At 42.9% G+C, this 24,040-nt stretch overlaps 1 protein-coding gene across 1 annotated transcript in view; it reads right to left on the reverse strand.

Moving 5' to 3' along the window:
• Nucleotides 1-21,031, reverse strand: part of INTS2 (integrator complex subunit 2) — a 47,626-nt gene extending 26,595 nt beyond the window's left edge. The window contains exons 1-13 of the mRNA XM_084803253.1: nt 19,894-21,031; nt 18,286-18,592; nt 17,591-17,729; nt 15,663-15,765; nt 14,344-14,457; nt 12,000-12,130; nt 11,589-11,762; nt 10,098-10,324; nt 8,167-8,292; nt 3,656-3,727; nt 3,449-3,563; nt 1,549-1,617; nt 291-425 (exon numbers count right to left, since the gene is read on the reverse strand). Of these exons, the coding sequence (XP_084659379.1) occupies nt 291-425; nt 1,549-1,617; nt 3,449-3,563; nt 3,656-3,727; nt 8,167-8,292; nt 10,098-10,324; nt 11,589-11,762; nt 12,000-12,130; nt 14,344-14,457; nt 15,663-15,765; nt 17,591-17,729; nt 18,286-18,581 (1,701 nt within the window). The 5' untranslated portion in view covers nt 18,582-18,592; nt 19,894-21,031. The remainder of the gene's footprint in view (nt 1-290; nt 426-1,548; nt 1,618-3,448; nt 3,564-3,655; nt 3,728-8,166; nt 8,293-10,097; nt 10,325-11,588; nt 11,763-11,999; nt 12,131-14,343; nt 14,458-15,662; nt 15,766-17,590; nt 17,730-18,285; nt 18,593-19,893) is intronic.
• Between the last annotated feature and the right edge of the window lie 3,009 nt (nt 21,032-24,040).

Genomic DNA, 24,040 nt, shown 5'->3' on the forward strand with positions numbered 1-24,040 from the left:
AGCCTGGTCTACAAAGTGAGTCCAGGACAGCCAAGGCTACACAGAGAGACCTTGTCTCAAAAAAACCAAAATAAAATAAAATAAAATAAAATAAAATTGGGTTCTTAATAATAATTAACTATACAAATAACTAGCAACTAGCTATTTATAGTAGTAATTTAACTTGCTACATAGTAATTTAGCTTCCTACCAAACATATATTCAAACCACAGGAAAGAAATACAGGAGACAACTAAGAACTAGTGAGAGAGAAGTAAGGGACAGTTTGACATCTAAATGTAAAGTCATACTTTTATTGACACTTTGTGCTTGGTAAACGATCGGCTCCTGAGAAGTTGGTAAATACAATGAATAGGCAAAAACCCAGTAATGTTGGCGCTCAAGTTGCTGGTGACAGGGACTCGAACTGCATGAGCTGTGACAACCTAAGAGGGAAAAACAGCGTTAAGACACATAACACACAAATGCAAGATTAGTTTGAAAACAAGGTACAGCGCATTGACTACCAACATAAGCAGGCCATCACCTCTGACATGTAGTCCCTGAGGATGAACAATGAGAACCAAGTGCTACAAGTTTTAACTGTTTTGTTTTGTTTTCAGACAAGGTCTCATGTAGATCCCACTGGCCTTGAACTCTGCATATTGCTAAGGATGACATGCTCCTACGTCCTGAGTGTTAGGACTGCAGACAGGTGCCTGAACATTTTCATGATTTTAATTTATGTTTTTTGCTTTTCGAGACAGGGTTTCTCTGTGTAGTCTTGACTGTCCTGGACTCACTTTGTAGACCAGGCTGGCCTTGAACTCAGTTCTCTCTGCCTGCCTCTGCCTCCTGAATGCTGGGATTACAGGCATGCACCACCACACCCAGCTCATTTTCACATTTTCTAAGTGATAAATAAGTAAATTAGGTGTGGTAACACTCATCTGTAGTCTCAGCTACAAGAAAGGCAGCAGCATGAGGTTCAAAGTTCAAAGCCATCTTCAACAATTTAGGGAAACTTTATCTCATTATGACTAGGAATACAGCTCAGGGTCAGGATGCTTGTCTCGCACGTGCAAACTCCTGAGTTCAATTCCCAGTACCCACCCCCCCCCAAAAAAAGCAAAAGCAGTATACACTAGGAACTAATAAAGATCTCTAATTTTCTATTTATTTTTATACATAAAGATGTAAAGGGCTCGAGGTACAGCTCAGTATAGCAGTAGTATAGCATACAAAGGCCTATGGTTCAAGCTCCACCATCACCAGAAAACTACAATAAAAATAAAAATAAGTAAGTAAGGCAGGTGTGGGGCTGGGGGCGGGGGAGGGGGGCACACGCCTTTGATCCCAGCACTTGGGAGGCAGAGGCAGGTGGATCTCTGTGAGATCAAGACCAGCCTAGTCTACAAGTGAGTCCAGGACAGCCAGGGCTACACAGATAAACCCTGTCTCAAAAAAAAAAAGATGAAATAAATTATCATTACAAATTGAAAGCGATGATGAGAGAGCACTTTGTATGTTTTAAGCAGTTGAGAGAACAGCTACGGGCAGAAGGAGTACCTGCTCAGTAAAGATTTCCTGAGTGAAGATGGTCTTCATCCTGCTCAAGGAGCTCGGCTTAATCACAATCTAAAACAGGTAAAAGAATTCCAGCAGCATGTAAACTGTAGGGAATGCATTTACTCTCATGACTTTATACCCAAAAAGGGTATGATACATGATATTAATGTTCACAAGTTAAGCTTTTCTTCCACAAGTGGCTCCTCAAGCCTGACATTCAAAGACACAGAAGCAGAAGCAGTAGAAATCGTACTTAGAGAAAGCAGTGCACATGCGCACACATCTCAAGTCCCAGGCACCTGGGAGGCTAAGGAAGGCGCCGTCACTGGAAGCCAGGTCAGGAGCAACCTGGCAATACAGTGGGACCTCTCGTCAAACACAAATAAAAATAGAGCACACTTAACAAACAGTACTAACTAGTCACATCTTAAGCTAGTGGGTATTAGAGGGTTATGCAATAAAGGGAGACAAGAACCGTACATATTTCATACAACACACATGACACTCCACACAGAAGAATGGACTAAAACTCAAAGTCAATGCAGAACTGAAGTACACGTGGCTCAGTGGAAGGGCGCTTGCCTAATGTAAGTGAAGCCCTGTGTTTGTTCACTAATACTCAGGAAAAGATCTACATGCAAAGCCTAAAGCCACAAATAAACTAGGAGAAAATTTGAAAGGTTGAGTGTGATAACTCACACCTATAAGTCAGCACTCCTGTGAAAAGGCAGGGGATCACATAATGAGGCAGTCTAGATACAAATACAAGACCTTGTCTCAAAAAAACCAAAAAGAACTGGGCATGGTGGAGCATGCCTATAATCCGAGCACTCATTAGGCAGAGGCAGGCGGATCTCTGTGAACTTGAGGCCAGTATGGTCTACAAAAAGGAGTCCAGAACAGCCAGGGCTGCAGAAAAAAAGCCCTGTCTCGAGAAAAAGAGAAAAAGAAAAAAGAATAGAAAAGAACAGAAGAACTAGTTTCATTAATAGCGAAATATAAAAAAAGAGGGACCATTCTTCACCAAATTTGCAAGCAGGCATGGTGATGCACGCCTTTAATCACAGCAGAGGCAGACAGATCTCTCTGAAAGCATTTCCCTGACTTTTAAAGAATTATGAAGTCAGTCTGGTCTGCACACCAAGTTCTAGGACAGCCAGGATTACTCAATAAATAAATATATAAATAAAATTTAAAGCAAAGGTTACAAAGAATGGGGCTGTCTAGGCACAGTAAGATTTTAGGAAACAAAGGGCTCTGATGTCCTAATGTGAACAGTGAAACTAGAAAAATATCTATGAAAAATAATCTGACAGTATTCACAAAACACTTAGCAGCCTCACTTATTTAGTAACTGCTTGCTGCAGTTTTATCTTAAATAGACTGAGAAGTTTATGAAGATACAGATGAGTGACTGCCTGTGTGCATATTTATATAAATGGATCTTAGGCTTACAATAAATTAGAAAATCAACATGGGAAATAAAAAAAGCAATTGAGATCATCATGAGTTCCAGGCCAGCCTGTCTCTAACAACAGCAAAAATGAAGGCTGGAAAAATGGCTTAGCCGTGGACTGCTCTTGCAGAGGACACAAACTTGGTTCTTACATCCATGTCAGGTAGCTCACAACAGACTGTAACGGCAGCACCTGAGGCTTGCACTCCCTCTTCTGGCTTCTATTGGCAAATGCACACACGTTCACATATTACCACACAGACACACATACATACACAAAATCTGAATAAATGTAATTCCTATTTTTCTAGGATTCCTTAATAAAATTTCAAGCTAGCAAACAACTAAAACTACTTAAATGAAAACAATGTATTTATTTTATACTATGACAGAATATCTAGCTTAAACACAATTTCTTTCAGAAAAAAGATAATTAAAAATTACCTTCATCCCCAAAGTGGAGCAGACTAAATCGATGATAGCACTAAGCTGGTTGCTATGGAAATACATGGCCACCAATAACAACATCTCCCCAAAAGAAGCAGAGACACCTGATGTACTGTTAAAACAGAAGAAAACTATGAATTTCAAGGAGGGAATAAGTAAGAAAAACTTTCTCAACTAAGTGAAACAAATGGCTGCCTGCCTTACCTCTCAAAGTAAGCCTCTTCTTTGATCATCCAGCTGAGCCACACCACCATCAGCTGCTCCTGCTCTGGGGTGCTGCGGAAAACACCACAGCCTCACCACATAAGCCAGATGGATAGGAAGAAAGTCATCTGAAAGCATTTCCCTGACTTTTAAAGAATTATTTATTCTCGGTTTACATGTATGAGGATTTTGCCTACATGTGCACATTTGTACCATGTGCATGCCTGGTGCCTACATGTGCACATTTGTGCCATGTGCATGCCTGGTGCCTGCATGTGCACATTTGTACCATGTGCATGCCTGGTGCCCTTGGATCCCCTGGATCTAGAGTTACATGTGGTCCAGAGCCACTGTGCTGGTGCTGGGAGCATGAAGTGTTATTAATCCCAGCCGAGGAATTATTTTTCAGAGTTATTTTTCTCCATAATTTTGAAATGCCAACTCAAATTAATGGTTTGCTGAATTAGACCATTAATTATAAATGAGACATGAATAGTTCTAGAATTCAAAGATGAAGGCTTTGGCGTCATGAATCTGAACTGTCAAAACCTCATCAAGTCTTAGAAATATAAATTTGCAAGTTAGACAGTGACAGTCCCTCTTATTCCTTGGGAAACCTAAAGTCTCTGGGACTAAAATGTTAAAAGAACTATACTAAGAACTGATCACAAGCTAGGTGGACCAGGCAGGCCTCAAACTCATAGTGATCCACCTGCCTCTGCCTCCCAAATGCTGGGATTAAAGGCGTGCACCACCATGCCCAGCTTGGAAATTTTTTCTTTAAATCTAATGTTAAAAGTAAGCATCAGATGGGCCAGGTTTGGTGGTTCAACCTTTTTTTTTTTTTTTCCTGTTTTCTTTTTGGTTTTTTCAAGACAGGGTTTCTTTGTGTATCCTTGGCTGTCCTGGACTCCTTTTGTAGACCAGGCTAGCCTCAAATTCACAAAGGTCTGCCTCTCAAGTGCTGGGATTAAAGGCATGCACCACGACACTCAGCCTTCAATCCCAAACCTTGGGAGACAGAGGAAAGCAGATCTCTGTGAGTTCAAGACTGGTTTGGTCTACAGTCAGACTTTCTCAAAATAAACAAAACAAAAACAAAAAAACTTTAGCATCAAAAATCCAGAAACCAAGATCTAAAACTTAAAAAAAAAAAATTAATGTATCTTTTACTTCAAATTTAATTTATGGAAATATTTTGGGTAGAATATTTGGGACAGAAATTATTACTAATCACGAAAACGAAGAAGAATATGGGCTCACCATATTTAAAATGTAACTAATAACTTCTTTTTAATTTTTTCTTTTATATTAATTCATTTATTCTGTGAAGGTCTGTCCAGCCTGACATGTGTAGCACTTAGAAGACAATTTGCGAGAATCAGTCCTCTCCTTCACCACAGAGCCCAGGACCCAGCTGCAGTCCTCAGGCTTGGTGGCCAATGCCATTACCCACGACGCCATCTCACTGGCCAGGTAACAGCGAAACTTCTTCAAAACAATGACTAGATTTAAACTAAAAGGCGTTGTGACTTTGACTTCTGTTCCCTTCCACCTCACTGCAGGACAACAGGTAAAACACAAAACAACTAAAAAATGTGCTTTTCCCACTACTCCAAACTAAGAAAATTTTAAAGGTCATTTGTACTTAGACAGACTACTCTACTCAATTACCCTTCAGTCACTCCACTAAGGCAACACGAGGCTATGTGGGAGGGTGCCCTGAGGCCTGCCTGACCCGGGCATCCCGCCTCTGCCGTGACTGACAGTGTGATCTGAAACAGAAACTCATCCTTCTGAACTGTAGACCTCCTACCAAATGCGTACAGCACTCCAGAGTAATGAGGACAAGAGGTGATGCTTACAAAGGGCTTGAGAAGGAAAAATCAGAAGCATATAGCTAACATTACTTATATTTAATTTTACTAACATTATACTCTCCTGAACAGCACTAAAATTTCACTAATAGAAATTTCTAGGCCAGTAAAAAGGCTCAGCTGGTAAAAAGCACCTGAGTTGCTCCTCCCTGCATGAGGGAAGGAGAACTGACGCCCACAAGTAGCTCCTGGACCTCTACACAAAAGCACATGTACACACAAAATAAATAAATGCTATAAAAGATCTTTAACACAAAGGTCTTAGAGAAAACCAGTACCCCACCAACAAAGCAACGGCTACTATAAGGAAGAAACAGTCAAGAACAAACAATCCCAATACTTGGGAGGTGGAAGCAGGAAAATTAGAGGTTGAAAGACAATCTCAACATACAGTAAGTGCCAGACAAAATTACCTACAAAAATTTTTTAAAAAGAAAAAACCAAAAAATTAAAGAAAGAGGGCTAGAGAGATGTCTCAGCAGTTAAGAGCACTGTCTGCTCTTCCAGGGGTCCTGAGTTCAATTCCCAGCAACCACATGGTGGCTCACAGCCATCTATAATGTGATCTGAGGCCCTCTTCTGGTGGGCAGACATACATGTAGACAGAATACTGTATATGTAATAAATGAATGAATCTTTTTTAAAATTAAACAAAGAAAGAAAAGGAATGAACAAACCAAGTGAGAACTCATAGAAAGTAAACACTGCATATAAAGACAAAGCCAGAAAGGCAGACAGTTTCTGTCTGGAGTGGAGAATATACCTGTAATCAGATTGTGGAGATTGTTGTATAATTGTTTAAATGCTAAGAACACTGACTGGTACACGAACGTGTACAATTAAGTAAATTTTCATGGTAGTCTTTATGGTAGTCTTAAAAATGGAGCAAACCACAGAGAAGAGTATAAGAAAATCCAATGATTGCCCCTGAAAGCGCCACAAAAGAAGAGGTATTAGACAAGGAAAGCCCAGGAAAAGACAATATCAACACATGAATACAGGGGCATTTCCTAGAACTGAAGGGCATCAGTTTCTAGTTGGAAAGGACCCAGTGGGCCTCTGATGATTGATCAATAGACTCAGGCAGAATACGATGACGTAGGTGCAATCCCAGCATTGGAGGGGTGCGCGCTGCCAGGGCACTGCAGTGAGTTCCAGGCCAGCCAGAAAGACTGTCTCAACTAAACAAACAAAAAATAAAAAACAAAACCAAATTGAGACTAAATATTATCATCTAAAAAGTTCAAAATCATGGGCCAGGTGTGGTGGCACACGCCTTTAATCCCAGCACTCAGGAGGCAGAAGCAGGCCGGATCTATATGAGTTCTTGCTGTGAATTCGAGGCCAGCCTGGTCTACAAAGAGTCCAGGACAACCAAGGCTACACGGAGAAACTTGTCTCAAAAAAAAAAAAAAAAAATTAAAATCACATGAGGAAGAGCTAGCCCTCCATGCTTGCACAGAGAAAAAGAGGCATACAAAGGGAGCTGGAATGATGTTAGACACTGGCAACAGTGCAGGAAGTTAGGTGACAGTGGGACACACACTTTCAAAATCCTCAAAAGCAATTACTTCCTGCTTAGAATTCAACATGCCATCAAACCGTAAGGCAAAAGTCAGAATAAAGGCTTTTTCAGAAATTCACCCCTGCCCTGAAGCATCTACCTCCCACATGACTGCTTTCTAAAGATGCCAAATGAAGACCCATGTGCATACAGCTACAGAACCCTAGGTACAGGGGACCAGCCAGGACTGAGCAACAACACCGCTCTGGGAAAGGTTTCTGACAAAGATTAAACTAAGATTGTGTAATGACTCAGAACGGGCCCAGAGGAAATTTAGTTGCACTATGTTTCTTTCTTGTTGGGTTTTTAGTGTCTGTGGGCTTTTTTGGTTTTGTTTTGGTGTTGGTGTTTTGAGACAGGGTCTTAGTAGCCCAAGCTACCCTCATGTCCAAGGCAATGCTCCTCCTGCCTTGGCCTCCCATCAGTTGGGTTTACAGGTATGAACTACCAACCACAAGCAACAAAATTTACTGTTACAGTTTTGGGTTGAATTAATATTACATAGCATACCAAGAAAATTTAAAACAAAACTGCCACCAAACCGCATAACCAGAGTCCAGCCCGTGAAGCCCGTATGGTAGAAGGAAAGAAATGAGTCCTGCAAGTTTTCCTTTGGCCTCCACATACGCTCCATGGCACTCGTGCACACACACACACACACACACACACACACACACACACACACACACTAAACTAGTAGTAAAAAAGACAAGTAAAAAATTTTTAAAGTTTTGAAACAATGTATAGTAAAGCCCCAAATGACTAAAAGATATTACCTCCAAAGAAGGCACAAAGGGAAAGAGTTGTTATTAGCCTTTAAAAAGTGTTCAGAAGAAACCTTAACAAAGACTAATAAAATGGCTAGCTAGCACTCAGTAGATGCTTGATACCCCTTTACCGGCCAATTTCTGTGGTAGACTTTTAATAATATGCTGTGCACCCCTTTTGGTAGCAGTGCAGATGCTAAGCAAACATGCTACGTACACTCACACTCAGCCCCTATAAGTACATTTTGATAAGGAAATAAAAGCACATCTTGAGAAAGTAAAGCAACTTGTATAGTAGGGTACCTGACAAGTGTAGAAAAGGCCAGTAGCATGCAGAAGGAAAGGGAAACAAAGCGAACCCCAGCTGGTGTGGCAGGAGGACGGCTAGTCATCAACTGCAGCAACTGCTCAGCTTCTTCTTCAGTTGGTCTACAAAGAGAAACACAACTAAACTTTGCACTTGCCTGTTTTTAGTTCAGAAAAAGAGCAAGTAAGTGAATTATCCAACATTTTAACCCTTCAACTACAAACTTTTTAACCTCACTTTTAAAAAACTACAAATGCTTATTTTGTATTGTGTGTGTGCATGTGTTATGGGTGTGTGTATGTGTGCATGTGTTATGGGGGTGTGTGTGTGTGTGTGTGTGTGTGTGTGTGTGTGTGTGCTTTGTATGTGGGTAGTGTACAAATGACAGTGCATATGAATGTGTGGATGTTCATGTCTCTGCATGCATGCAGGGGCAGAAGAGGGTGATCTTCATGCTTGCATGAAGCAGAAGCTAGCTGTTACCACTGGGCTTGTTGACCGGCAAGCTCTTGGGACATGCATCTCTCTCCCTCACATATCACTGAGGTGATGTTACAGGCATGTACAACCATGCTCAGCTTTTTGGTGAGTGCTGGAGCTTCACACTCAAGTCATCATGGTTGCAGAGGGAACATCCTTAATCCTGAGCCATCACTCCCCCGTCCCCTACATTTTCTTTTGTTTTGTGGGTTTTTTTATTTGTTTTGTTTTTCGAGACAGGGTCTCTCTATGTAGCCTTGGCTGTCCTGGACTCGCTTTGTAGATCAGGCTAGCCTTGAACTCACAGTGATGTGCCTGCCTCTGCCTCCCAAGTGCTGGGAATAAAGGCGTGCGCCACCACGCCCGGCTGCCCTTTCATCTTTATTGGCCAACTCTCTCTTTTCAATTGTCTCCTTTTTAAATGGCTTATGGATTTATCACTGAGAATGGGAAACAGAATTACTTCGTTGTCTATGCAAAAAACAAATGAACAGAGTTCAATGACTAACAGACTTTAAAGGAAGTAATAGCCGAGATCACAGACATGACAAGCACATATCTGTTTATGTGTAGTCATGTGTCCTGAAGAGCTCACAAGAGTTTGTGCTTTATACGGTTATGGGGTTAATGGACTGTACTGACTTAAATTTGAACCGAACAGATGGGCCAGCATTTGCTTAACTAAACCGTCAGAACTGAAAGACACACGAGCTAGACACACTCAGGAATGCTCAGATACCAGCTGAGGGCATTACTCAAAAGGAGTTGGTACAGTAACCTAAAAACCTGTGTTCAAGAACCACTCAGAGTGGCTGTGAGCTTCTCAGGCTGTGCTAAAAACCGCAGGATCCTTTACTCGGTGAGTCCAAACTGGTCAACTACTCTCGTCCCTCCAATACGTGCATAATTCTATTTGGGTTTTTTTTTTTTTTTGGTTTTTTGGTTTTTTTGTTTTTGGTTTTTCAAGACAGGGCTTCTCTGTGTAGCCTTGGCTGTCCTGGACTCACTTTGTAGTCCAGGCTGGCCTCGAACTCACAGCGATCCGCCTGCCTCTGCCTCCCGAGTGCTGGGATTAAAGGCGTGCGCCACCACACCCAGCTTTGGCTTTAGTTTTTTGAGCCATGGTTTTTATCTGTGTAGCCCGTGCTGCCCTGGACCTCATTCTGCAGACCAGCCTGACTTTGAGCTCACAGAGCTCCACCTGTCTCTGCTTCCCAAAATCTGAGATGAAAGGTGTGCGCCACCACGCCCGGCACCCATAATTCTATTTGTAATCAGACCAAACTAGATCAAAATATTCCTTAAGGACAGTTGGCCTTAATATCTTCAGTATTGATAAAAGCTGGTAAATCTTAAAACCTGAGCCCTCTTAGGAAGGCCTTTGGCTCACTTCTGTAAGATTAGAAACAAGAAGAAAAAGGCAGAAGGTAAATGTCAGACTGAGTACTTGAGTCCAGCAATCCCCATCAAGGCACAGTAGAGGCGTAGGAGTGCGCTGGCTTTCACAACATGCTCCTCCTTCAGCCCCGAGTACACAGACACAGTGGGCTCCATCTCCACATCGGCGTCTTCTACAATGCGGGTGCTCCTCACTGTAGGGAGGATGCCCATCAACTCCAGAAGAAGCTGCCTTCTCATCTGCCAAAGGACAGAACCGCTGCTCTCCCTTTTTCTCTGTAAGAAATAAGAGAGCATGGGGCTTTTACTAACTTAAAAGGAAGCTCAACAGATCTATCACTTCAGCACTTGCAGTTGACCCAACATGAAGAGCCATTTTAACAAGTTAGGAAACCTCAAAATCTACTCATCTACTCACTGCACTGACTGCAGAGGAAAAGCTAAATTAATGTAAATTGGGTTGTGAATTGTATTTAAATGGTATTTTTAGCTAGGTGTGGCAGTCCATTCCAACTCATCACTCTGGAGGCCCTTCCAAATATTAAGAATGGTGCCTTTCTTTATTTTCTTCTAAATTTTTTTTAGAGATTTATTTATTTATGTATACAGTGTTTTGCCTACATGTACACCTGCATACCAGAAGAGGACACCAGATCTCATGTTAGACGGTTGTGAGCCACCATGTGGTTGCTAGGAATTGAACTCAGGACCTTTGGGAGAACAGCCTCTTGCCCTCTAAGCCATCATCTCTCTAGCCTAAGAACAGTGCCTTTCATCCCCTCCCTTCTCACTAGTGTACAGTACATTCTCCATAGGCTTCTACTAAACTAGATTTTGAAGAGATATGAAAACTGTAAACCAGTACTACTATTCTCAGTAGGTTTTTTTTTAAATTCTTATAATTTTTTTAAATGTAATGTTTACTATAAGCATAGTGGGACATTCCTAAGATCTTTGTAATTCAGGAGGCTTTGGCACAAACCTAAGTGGGAACTCAAAGTTAGCCTTGAATAAATACCAGGAGTGAGCTCAAAAATAAACACACACATATACCCCTTATGTTTACATTTAATTGAGGTTATTTTTTTATTTTTAATAAACTGCATAGTTCAAAATTTTTAATTTCTAATGTGAGAAATATCAAAACTTGATGTAAAAGTCTGACAACCACTGGTCTAAAGATAATACCTTTGTTTTCTTCTTTTGTTTCCACCCACCCCACCCCCACCCCCAGCCTCCTCCCGTGGCTGTTTGTTTGTTTGAGACACAGTCTCTCTATGTCATTCTGGATGTCCTGGAACTCAATATGAAGACCAGGCAGGCCTCAACTTCATAGAGTTCCAACCTGCCTCTGCCTCCAGGGTGCTGGGTTAAAGCCTGGCTCCCATGGCTTTTAGCTTGAAATCATAGCAATCCTCCTGCCTCCATTTTCCAAGTACAGCGATTATAGGTATGAGCCACCAGGCCTTCTAAGAACTTTCTTCACTCTTGGTAACTGCCCTAAGTAGCGACCCTTCCCTACCATGTACCTGACTCTCACCTGTTGACCATTTCGAATAAAGGTTCCAAACCACGTCCTGACTTTTGCATTTGTTCCAAGAAGCAAGCCACTGACAAAGCAAACCAAGTCACTCACTCCATCTTCACACGTTTCAGTTTTAGTATGATCCAATGTCAAAGCCACCCCAAGGCCTGGCAAGTGACATTCTTCCACCTAACACAGCAGAGAAAACAAATAAACTCAATACAGTAAGAAAAAGAGCCAGAACATTTCAAAACTTAATATACCTCAAATTGTGAGAAACATAATCCCAGAAGGGAGAGCAGCACGTTCAGCATATAAATTAATTCCCAATTTCTAAAAGATTCTCAATCAATCTTGAGATTTAAAAAAAAGAAAAAAGTCCTACTATAAGAAGTGCTGTCACACGCAGCCGGCAGGATCTCTTACCACCATGCCCCGGACCTTCAGGGCCTGAGAAGGATTCATTCTGCACAGGAAACGTAAGGCATCTGTCCTGCGCCTGCCTCCAAGACTTTCTTCATCCTGTCGTTCTCCATTTTTGATCAGGCCCCTACAAACTATTATTGAAGAGTCTCTATTATTTTCAGCTTTCTTAAGCTTTTTAAAAGTAAGGTGTTATAAACCATTTCTTCATCCTTGAAAATCAATCATTTATGCAACTTAAACAGTGTAGAAGGAAAACAGGGGGGAACTTGATGGTACAGCAACAGGAACCAAGTCATGAGGAACAATGGAATGAAAAGACCTGAGCGAGCCACCACATGGAGGGCAACACCTGCCGTCTAACCCAGAAGGACACAGGTAGCAAACAACGAGATAGACTCGGGCTGGCCATGGGCTCACAGCATGGGCTCACGGCACGGGCTCACGGCACGGGCTCACGGCACGGGCTCACGGCACGGGCTCACGGCACGGGCTCACGGCATGGGCTCACAGCATGGGCGAGATGGAGGAGAACCTCCATTTGGAGGGCAGCCTGGGCTACACAGTAATAAAAGGCTAGGGCTAAGCTCAGAGGAAGAGCGCCTGCCTAGTATGGACGAGGCTCTACATTCAATTCCCCAAAAAACAACAAAACCAAAACCAACGCAGCAACTAGCCCACCCTAGTAGCACACACCTGTAATGTGAGCTACACGGGAGTCTGAGGCAGAAGGATCACAAGTTTAAAACCTACTTGAGCAACAAGTCCAGCCTTGACATCTTAGTGAGACCTCTGTTTCTAAATGAAAAAAATTAGAAGAGAGATGGGTATACAGCAGTGGCAGAGTGCTTGCCAGGTCAGTGCAAGGCACTGTGGTCAATCCCCAGCATTGAAAATAAAAGTAAAATGGTTTTTGTTTTCTTTCCCTCTGACAAAAACCTGGGAAACATTGTTATAAAAAAATCTACCCTTGGGGCTGGAAAGATGGCACAGCAGTAAAGAGGACTGACTGCTCTTCCGAAGATCCTGAGTTCAATTCCCAGCAACTACATGGTGGCTCACAACCATCTATAATGTGATCTGATGTCTTCTTCTGGTGTGCATGAAAACAGAGCACCCATATACTTAAAATACATGAATAAAGGTGTATGTCACCACACCTGGCCTTGATTCTTAAAGAAGAAGGAGGAGGAAGAGGAAGAGGAAGAGGAGGAGGAGAAAGAAAGGAAGGAAGGAAGAAGGAAAGAAAGAAAGAAAGAAAGAAAGAAAAAGAAATCTACCCTCCAAAGCTCAAGGGATAGCTCATTGGCAGAGCAAGTAGCTCTGGGTTTAATCCCAAACACACACAAATAAAAACAAAATAAAAAAGAAATTTAAATAATCTACCCTACAAGAAATGAAAGCAATTCAATGAAGAACACCAACAATACTGACTATGTAAATAAAGCCTTTACATCACATTTTAAAAAGGACTTTAAAATCAGCTGGGCATGGCAGCATATGTGTATAATACCCGCACTGGGAATGAAGACGCAGAAAAATTACTTAAAGCTCAAGGCCGCTCAGACTACACAGTGAGACCCTGTCAAAAAACTAAGAAACGGGCGCTGATGAAGCGGCTCAGCGAGCCAAGGTGCTGAGCACTAAGCGAGCCGCCTGGACCTCCACGGTAGGAGCAAGCCCTACTCATGAAGTTGTCATCTGACCTCCTTATGCACACCCACGCACAAACACACACAATAAATAAATAAGTAAGAGGAAAAATGATTAGCTATTTAAAATAAAAGCAGTACGAATGTTATTTGGGACTTTTAACATACACAAGGTAAATGTACAATTAAAAAATGGTACAAAGGAAGGAAGGAAGAGATAAAAATAACAATGGCATACAGTCATTACATTCAACAGCTGATATAAATGACCTAAACACTTCAATTAAAAGACAGACTGGGCTGGGGGGGTGGGGGGGTGGTGCACGCCTTTAAATCCCAGCACTTGGGAGGCAGAGGCAGGTGGATCGCTGTGAGTTCGAGGCCAGCCTGGTCTACAAAGTGAGTCCAGGACAGCCAAGGCTACACAGAGAAACCCTGTCTTGAAAAACAAACAACAACAAAAAAAGAGTGGACAGTGGCCTGAGGTGTAGCTCAGAGGCAGACTGCTTGCCGAGCATGGTACAGTGCCATGTACCTGTAATACCAGCCCTGCTCAAAGGCAGGTGCAAAAGGATCCTAGGTTCAAGGACAGCCCAGAATACAGAGCAGGACCCTGAAAAAAAAAAAAAAGGCACAAAGGCCCTGCACATGCTAAAACAAAGATCTCCAATAATTCATTTTTAAATTATATTTACCTTCATTAAAACTATCAGGAACATTGGCTACCAACAGACACAAGAACCAGGCACCATTTCTAACGTGTAGCAAGGCTTCGGCTACATCGACTATAGGAAGCAAGGAAGGGAGCTCTGGAAGAAAAAAAGCCACTGTCACCGTTGATCCGTGACCCCTGCCTACATTCAATTCCCAAAAAAACATTCAAAGATGTCATCAAAATGCAACTCACTCAAAGTACAAGTTCCTCGGTCACATTAGCTGTACTTCAGGTAACCTACAGCCCCTGGGCGGGGAGAGGCTACCAACCGGACAACTCAACACAGAATATGGCTCAAGTTTCCCTGAGTAACACTGTTCTAAGAAATTATTTTCATAAAAATATTTACAGTTCTATATCTTCTTGCTTTTATTTTCTTATGTGCTTATTAAAAAGAAACTATTTTGTTAGTTCTAATCCTATATATGTATTTAATATATTTGTGATAGGAGGAAATATATTTACTAATTTTTAATATATTTGTAATAGTAAATATATTTAATATCTGATTTTAATTACCTCATTAATAGTTTTAACATTAACTAAAATTGAGATTATATTTACCCCTCTGCCCTTTGCCTTTTAACCTAACTTGCTTTTTGGTCATGATATAAATATTATGAACATTTATAAAACCACCAAAGTTAAAAATCATTAAATCAAATAGATACTGCTAATATGTATGTGATATGGCAGGCTATACAAACAGCGTTAAGTCACTGAGCCTTTGTTCTAATGCTAGCCACTTTTAATTTAAAATCTTTAAAAGAGGTTACGTGCAAGTGGGTGATCTCTGTGAGGCTGTGGGATCCCAAGGAGCTGGAGCTGCAGGCAGCTGGGAGTCACCTGAACCAATCAAGTTATTGGGCAGAGCAACATGTGCTCTTAACAGCTTAGCCATTTCTCTAGCACGTTAACTTAAAATTTTAAGACATATATTTAGCAAACAACTTACATTTTAAAGGGTTTTTTGGTTTTGTTTGTTTGTTTGTTTGTTTGTTTGTTTTGACGGGGAAGGGGGTTATTTGAGACATAACCAGACTCTGTAGACCAAAGTGGTCTGGATGTTGACTCAATACTACTGTCTCAGTCTCCCAAATGCAGGACCACACCCCATCTTGATAATCTTAAATACCATATTTGGGGCTGGAGAGATAATACTGCTCTTGCAAAGGACCTAAGTCCCAGCGTCCACATCAGGCAGCTTACAACTGCCTGGATCTCCAGTGCCAAAACATCCTGCATACCCAGACACACTCAACACTGCAGGCTGAGGAGTCGCACAGCAGCACCCAGTACCTGCTTGTAAGATACAGAGCACGTCTGCAGCTTCCTCCAAGTACACCGGACTCTCAAAGAGCTCAGAAGACTTGAAGAAGAACTCTCCGTTAGACTCTGACACCTTAGAGAAAAGAGGACAAAGGGAAGAAATAACAATGAATTTCAAGTAGTTTTTTTGTTTGTTTGTTTATGTTGAGCTCACAAATCATGAGTTTCTACTGCGATGTTTGAGGTAGGGTCTTAGCATGTAGCAGTGGCTGGTCTGAACGCAGTACGTAGACCAGGCTAGCCTTTAATCTATTGACCTAGGATGGCATAAAACCCTCATCTTCTTGTCTCTGGATCGAAGGTATGCTCTACCACACCCAGCCTCAAGTCGTCAGTTTTAACATGACTGAAGCTAAGTATGTGGGACCCTATCAGTTTTACCCAGTTTCACCATGATTACTACTCAGGCATGGTTGCATTAGTCTCAGAACTGCAGAGTGCCTACGGCTTATCACCCCAGCACTTGAGAGGCTGAGGTAGAAACATCTCCAGTTACAAGGCCGCCCTGGCACCTAGTGAGACTCTGCACCGCCCCCTGCCCCCCCCCACACACACACACAGAGATGAGAGGGACGGAGACAAACAGAGTAGGGGGACCTGATTCCAATCTACATTTTTAGAGATACTTGAAATTAAAAGATATTCCAAGTCAAGAAACAATGTAGGAATGTTATACATATAAGCCGTTGATTAAAAAAACAAAATTGGCCGGGTGTAGCCTTTAATCCCAGCACTCGGGAGGCAGAGGCAGGAGGATCTCTGTGAGTTCAAGGCCAACCTGGTCTACAAAGGGAGTCCAGGACAGGCAGGGATACACAAAGAAACCCTGTCTCAAAAAAACTAAACAACAAACAAACAAAAAAACAAGAAAATATACATTCTTTTCCTTAAATTTCCTACGATAAGATATTATACTATGGTCAGGCAGTTGTGGTACACGCCTTTAATCCCAGCACTTGGGAGGGAGAGGCAGGCAGGTCTCTGTGACTTCGAGGCCAGCCTGGACTACAGAGCGAGTTCAAGGACAGCCAGAGCTGTTAAACAGAGAAATACTTTCTCGAAAAAGAAAAAAAAAAGAAAGATATGTCATATTTCCCACATAGTAACAATGCCATACTGAGCATTTAAAACCCTACAGAAGGAAAAGCCTCTTATCACAGCTACCATTTATTTACAAGAGATGCAGGAAAAGTATAGAGTGTGGAAAAGTTTAAATTAACCATAATTAGCCAGCCACGCATGACGGCATATACCTTTAATCCCAGACCTTGGGAGGAAGATGCAGGTGGATCTATGTGAGCTTGAGGCCAGCCTGATCTACACAGAGAAACCCTGTCTTGAACAACCAATGAACCAAGCAAATATAATTAGCCAAAGGTTATTTAAAGTAACTTATACTTTTTTTCTGTGTGTAACTTGTATGTGGTATGTATGTGTATTCGTGTGAGCAGCAGCAGACATTATCTGTGTGAGTCCGAGGCCAGCCTGGTCTACAAAATAAGTCCAGGATAGTCAAGGCTCCACAGAGAAATCTGTCTCAAAAAAATAAATAAATAAATAGAATAAAATCCTGATGATGAATACAGAATAGCTGGGAATGGCAGAATCCCAGCACTGGAGAGCAGAGGCAGGTGGATCACTGTGAGTTCAAGGCCAGCCTGGTCTCCAGAGTGAATCCAGGACGCCCAAGGCTACACAGAGAAACCCTGTCTCGAAAAAACAAACAAACAAAAACAGAACAAACCAACAAAAGAAAACCCTTCCATCCCTGAAAGAACACGGACCAAAGAGGAACTAGCAGAACACCTAACTGCCTGCCTTCTTGCCCATCACTGACTATGTGCTAGCTGCAGGTATCAAGACAGGAGTCCCCGGGGCTGAGAACTTCTTTAGAGCACCTTGTTCATAATTGCCAACAGTTCGCTCAGCACAAGCCGCAGCCGACGCGGTGAATCACTGTGTTCAAACTCCAGTGTGAGTCCATGCTGAAGCTGGGATACCAGGATGCTCTCTCCACTGCCTCCTCCAAGTTTATGCCTAGGGAAATGCAAACATAAAGAACAAAGCACAGCCTGGCGTGGCCGTAACGCGCTCAACTGGAAATGGTTCCCATCTCCCTCCTCCCTGCTCCCCCCCCCCCCCCCGGAATGCTCAAGTTGTCTACCAAGAGCTCACAACCCGAGAACCAGTCATTGTCACGGACTTCTCTCACAACAGCGGCTTACTTAACAGACACACAACGGGCAGGAGAGGATATAGCCCAGCCTGGCATCTCAGGCAATCAACGGCATCTTAAAAAGCTCAGTGATCCCAAAGAAGCAATGAGCCCTAGAAGACGTTATCCTCCTCAGTCCCAGCCAGAGTAACTGACCTGCGTAGCTAATGTTCTCTAAGCAGCGTCTTATAGCACAGAAAGGAGCTCTTAGGATTTTAACTGTAAACAGGAAAGTCCTCTGTAAAATGTCTTCCGGAATCTATGTTTTCACTCTGTCTTTTTCTGGAGGAACTCTGACAGCCGACTCTGAGCAGCGTGCAAGCCCGTCCTTTGGAACACCAGGTAAACCCCAGGCAGTCACCCAGGAGTGAACCTTACCTTAGCTGCTGTTCTTTGCTGGCGTCTTGTTCGAGAGCGTGGAAGTCCACAGACAACAGCGCAACGATGGAGTTCACAGCCTCCACTCCAGACAGAAGGCGAAGTATAAGTTTTTTATCCTGAGCCCAGCTTTGGCTCTGGTCAGCAGGAGCACAAAGTGCCATCCTCACCAGGCAGGGCAAGAGAAGTCTTAGTTCTGGGTCACTCAGAGACGCCAGGCGAAGGACATCCACCTTCTGCATGGCCTCAAAAGCGAAAGGGCTAACGAACTGAAGGTCGGCACACTCAGTCGTCATCGCTCTCGATCCTTAAGGAGTATTAAAAAGAAAAGAAAAGAAAAAAATGAAAGCAGGCATCTAGTTCCCACATGAATGAAAACCCTTCTTGAAAAATCTGGGGGCTGGAGAGATGACTCAGTGGTTAAGAGCGCTGCCTGCTCTTCCAGAGGTCCTGAGTTCAATTCCCAGCAACCCCATGGTGGCTCACAACCATCTATAATGTGATCTGTTGATACCCTATTCTGCAGATAAAGCACTCATATGCAATAAATAAAATAAATAAGTCTTATAAAAAAAAAAAAGAAAAATCTGAAAAAGTGGCCAGGTGCAGTGGCGCAAGCCTGTAATCCCAGCACTGGAGAGGCAGTGGTTGGCGGATCTCTGAGTTCAAGGCCGGCCTGGTCTACGGTGAGTTCCAGGGCAGTCAGGAACAAGCAAAAACAAAACAAAACAAAACAAAACAAAACAAAAATCTGAAAAAGTGTGCTGGGTATTAAGTAGGTCCCTGTGCTGAAAATGTTGTTGGCACAATGAAAGACCAGGTTTCTATCTCCCTAAGTCTCTGCCGACATGTGGAACATAAGAAGGAAAACTGCGGGTTGTCCGTTCCAAATTTGGGGATCGTTTGCTCTAATACTTTATTTTACAAACGCAGTGTAAGCTTCCCAGTAATACTGCTACTTGGTGGGGACAGTCAGGGCTGACCTCTTCTGCACTAACCACCAGTACAAGGCCTTCCGCACTATGCCAGACCGATGAGCTCCATGAAATATGGAAACTAAACGGCCGTAGGCAGCTCTCATTGGTTTCCTGAGCCTATCAGATACATTTAAATACCAGCGGAGCTTCCCTTTCCACCTCCTAACTAGATGGAAACACTGGTAAATCTTCTCTCGGCCCAAAAGTAATGTCGTATTCACGTTTCTGAAAGCCACACGCTGTTCTGTATATTCTGTACCCCCTATAGGATAGGCTCAATCAGCTGAAGGAGAAAGAGAGTCTCACTTGGGCACTTACGATCTTGAGTAAAAAAATTTTAAGGCACCAGAAAAGAAAAATGACACGGAACAGACAGCAGAGGCCACCCAGTCTTAGGACCTACTCTCTAGCAGAGCAGTGGGCAAAGAGTCGTGGACGGAACTGTTGCTGTCTTTTTTTTTTTTCCCCCTTGTCTCCTCCCAGGCCCCATGATGAGTGAGCTCCAGGCAGAAGCGACCAGACCTCAGGGTCTCTGCCCGGTAGCAAAGAGAACCGAGTGTCTGGGGCTGAGAAGAGTCAGGCGGACTTGAGACAAAGCGGAACTTGGGCCCGAGAAGCCGACGCTTCATACCTTAAGGTCTACCCTCCAGCCTCAGGGGATCCACTCGGACTCCGCGTCCGAGCGCCGGAAGAGGCAGAAATCGAGAGCGCGGTCCGAAGTTAGGCCTAGGCGATTATCCGGATCCCCAAACCCCGGCTATGCCCGGGGTCGCCTCGGGCACCAAGAACTCAGACGCTGGGACCAACCGGGTCGTCCACAGAGCGGGGGTCAGAATGGGGACACTGCAAAACACAGAACAAAAACCAAAACCAAACAACAACAAAAAAAAAAGAAAAGAAAAGCAGAAGCAGCCGGGAGAAAAGGAAACACAGAGAAGACTTATTTCAATCTGCACCCTGCACCTCCATTCATCCTCAGCGCCTGGACCACGCCGGCCACCGTACAGCACTGAGAGGACGACCGCGGCCAGAGGAAAAGCCAGCTGGAAGCGGCGGCGCAGCCCTGCGCATGCGCGGACCCGCCCCTTCCTCCATCACGCCCCTCCCCGCTTCCGAAAGCCTGGAGTGTTACTTTTACTTGTCTCTTTTTCCAGAGTGTTCCTCGTGGGACCTGTCAAATGGGTCGCTAAACCAATCTAAGAAGTAAATCCCTCCCTGGGATTATCGCGACATTTAAGTGACAATAACGTATGTAAAAGAAACGGCAAAAGTTGTCCCTTCGTTCCTCCGTGGAAACTTACCAAATGGAACCGGTCAGTAGCCTCCTTTAAACCCCTGCCGGTGCCATCTCAGTTCCGAAGTTCTAGAGTCCCTAGATCTGTGTGCCGGGGAATTTTTAAAGTAATGTAATCCCAAGCCTACGCACTAACGGACAGAATGTAATAGCTTGCTTTGGGGTTTTTCATTATTTAGGTTTGTGGTGTGTACCCCAGATTACAAGCGCGCGCCACCACTTCCGGCTTGCGTTCGAGGTTAGGTTGTTTTTCATGATGGGCCTGAATCTGAATAGACAAGATTGACCAAGAACTTGACACAATTCCCGTCTCCCAAGTGCTGGTATTAGAGCCTTCATGGCTGGCTGATTTCTCCTTTCTTAAGGCTGCAAAAAATCCTTTCAAGAGTGTGGATTTTAGGAATGAATTCTGTGGAATTTTCTCAAAATTATATCTAGCACTTCGTGAAAGAAAGTAAAAATTTTAGTCTGAGAGATGGCTCAGAGGTTAAGAGCACTGCCTGCTCTTCCACCAACCACATGGAGGCTCACAACCATCTATAATGAGATCTGGTGTCCTCTTCTGGCCTACTGGCTCACATGCAGGGCGAATACTGTATAACTAATAAATAAATCTTAAAAAGGAAAAAACTTTCAACAACTTCTACAAAGTCTCACGATCTTGAAAATCGCAAGTCTATGTATCTCTTAATAAACGTTTTTGGGAGACAGAACCTCACTATGTAGCCCAGGCTGCTCAGCCTTCCAAATTCTGGGATTACAGGATTGGGCCACCTTGATCAGCTCATGTTTCTTTCTCGTTCAGCCAAGATACATGTTACCTTCTGTTTCAAGTACTGTGCTTGGGATAAACGAAATTCTTTAATATATACATATATATGTAATGTATACATATATATGTACATATGCATGTGTGTGTGTGTGTGACATTCGTTGTGTTTGCATCTGAAGGCCAGGGAATAACTTATGAATGTTGTTTTTCTCCTCTCACCGTGTGCACCCTGGGACTTGAATTCAGGTCGTCAAGCTCAACAGCCCGCACCTGACACACTTGAGCCGCCTTTCATGCTCCTAAAATATTTCATAGAATGCTGCTCTTCGGAGCACTTGAGTTCAGTTTCCAGCACCTACACTTGGTGATTTACAGCCGCCTGTAACTCCCGCTCCAAGGGATTTGACACCCGCTTCCGGCTCTACAAAGCACACACAAATTAACAATAGTTTGTTGTTGTTGTTGTTGTTTAGTATCTCTGGAGCCAGAGAGATGGTTAAAGGGTTAAGAGCACTGGCAGGTCTTACAGAGGACCTGGGTTTGGCTCCAGAGCCCACAAGGCAGCTGACAGCAGTCTGTTAACTCCATTTTCAGAAGAGCCAATGCCCTCTCTGGACACTGAAAACATGTAGTACACAGAACATGGAGAGAAAACACATATACTCATAAAAATAAACCAGTAAATCAATCTTAAAAACCAAAATAGAGGACTGACCCTTTTTTTTTTTTTTTTTTAGGCTGGCCTTGAACAACTCAGAGATCTGTTTGCCTCCACCTCCCATGCACTGGGGTTATAGGGATGCACTATGACTCTGGCTGTTTTTGTCTTTGTTCTGACTTAATTCCTATTACTTTCTTTCTTTTTGCGGGGGGCTGGCATAGGCATTTTAATAACATTGAATTCTCCAGTTCATGAGCACAGCATGGATGTCTTTCCTTTGGATACATTTGTGCATATATGTAGCTTGTACTTGTAGATGTGTGTATGTGAATATGTATGTGTACGCATGTGTGAATGTGTTTGTCTGTATGTATATGTGTATACATGTGTGTGTGCACCTGCGTGTGTGTATTTTTACATATACATTTACATTATTACACAAATATATAATACACTACATACAGCAAGAACCACCATGAAATAATCAAGAATTATATAAATGAACTATTCATAGTGCTTGGCTATTTGTATTTGGCAGCCTTGAAAACATCTTTCCTATCTTGGTTAGTCTAAAGTTCTGAATGTAAATCAGTATCATGTCTCATCTCTATCAACTTAAAACATCTATTTAGACCTAAAAACATCTTAACCCCTACACAACTAAGCTTAATTGCAAAACTAATCTTTCTGGTGTTCAACCTCATCAGAGACTTGAGAAGGAATAAAATTACCTGAGTAGAAAGGAAGTGCAGGTTAGCAGCTTCCAAAGTGAAAAAAATGCCAGAGACAGTTCGCTGCCTACACAGTCACTCAAAACTCTCTATAACGTTGGAGCATAATCTTCAGCCTTCTGGCTCAGTAAATCTTTTTTGATTTCTCAAGACAGGGTTCTCTGTGTAGCCCTGGCCATCCTTGAACTCAGAGATCCACGTGCCTCTGCTTCCTGCTAGGATTAAAGATCTGCACTGCCACCCCTGGACTTTAAAAAAATATTTTTTAAAAGTATTTCTAAGGTTCAGATAGAGGCGGAGGAGGGGGGGAAATCTCAGAAAATAAGCTGAGCTTTCAGGGTAGAAAATCAGCAAAGGAAAAAAAAAAAAACCTAAGATATGATACAGTGTTTCTCAAAATCTCCCACTTGATTCAGAGTCATACCTTAATACTGTGAATCAAAACACGCAATCATCTATAACTTCTATACATTTATGTGCCATATACACATATATGCCAAGTGCCCACATTTACATGGTAGCAAGTGTCCTATCAAATGTGCCTAATACTTGCTACATATCCTGTTCTGAGGACGGGTAGTGAGACAGGGGTCGCGTTATATATGACGCCTTAGCAGTCAAGCTGCTCCTAACTCAACTCCCCAGGTCTTGGAACACAGATGTGCACCATCAGGCCCAAGTCTACAGCCTTTTTAAAATTTTGTCTAGTCATTATATACTTGATATAAACTTCACAAATGTTGATGCCTTTAATCCCAACACTCCGGAGCCAGAGGCAGAGGAGCACTACCTGTTTGTAATCCCAGCGCACACAGGCCAGCCTATGCCACATAGTGACTGTCTCACAAAAGAAAAAAGGGGGGGGGGGGAGTGGGAAGCAAGACTGAGAAAGTAAGCAACTTAGCCTTCCTGGGTAGTCACTCCACAGGAAAATGGGAACGGAGTCAAGCTTTGGTTTGAGGGACTAATGAGAGGAGGGTGGCCAGGGACTTAAGAGCCACTTCTATCTGTGAGCCGATGCTCATAACACATCAGTGGCATGCAGCTGCTGCGCCTTCCCCTCAGCCACGGAACAGCAAACTAACCCGCCTGAGTGACAGAGCGGAGTGCCGAACCTTAGCCTTCGCTGTGTCCCCCTTGCTTCTGTTTTCTTTCAGTTACTGTGAGCACCACTTGAATTCTTGAGTGAGAGACGTGGAAGCACTGGTAGGTTACACTCTCCTCTTATCAACTTGGCAAAAGTCTTTCAAATCATTGAAACATAATGCTTGCCAATCAAACTGTTTGGATAATCATACAGAATGTGGCCACCCTACTGAA

The sequence above is a fragment of the Acomys minous genome (assembly GCF_964271855.1).
Source record: "Acomys minous genome assembly, chromosome: 12".
NCBI lineage: Eukaryota > Metazoa > Chordata > Mammalia > Rodentia > Muridae > Acomys > Acomys minous.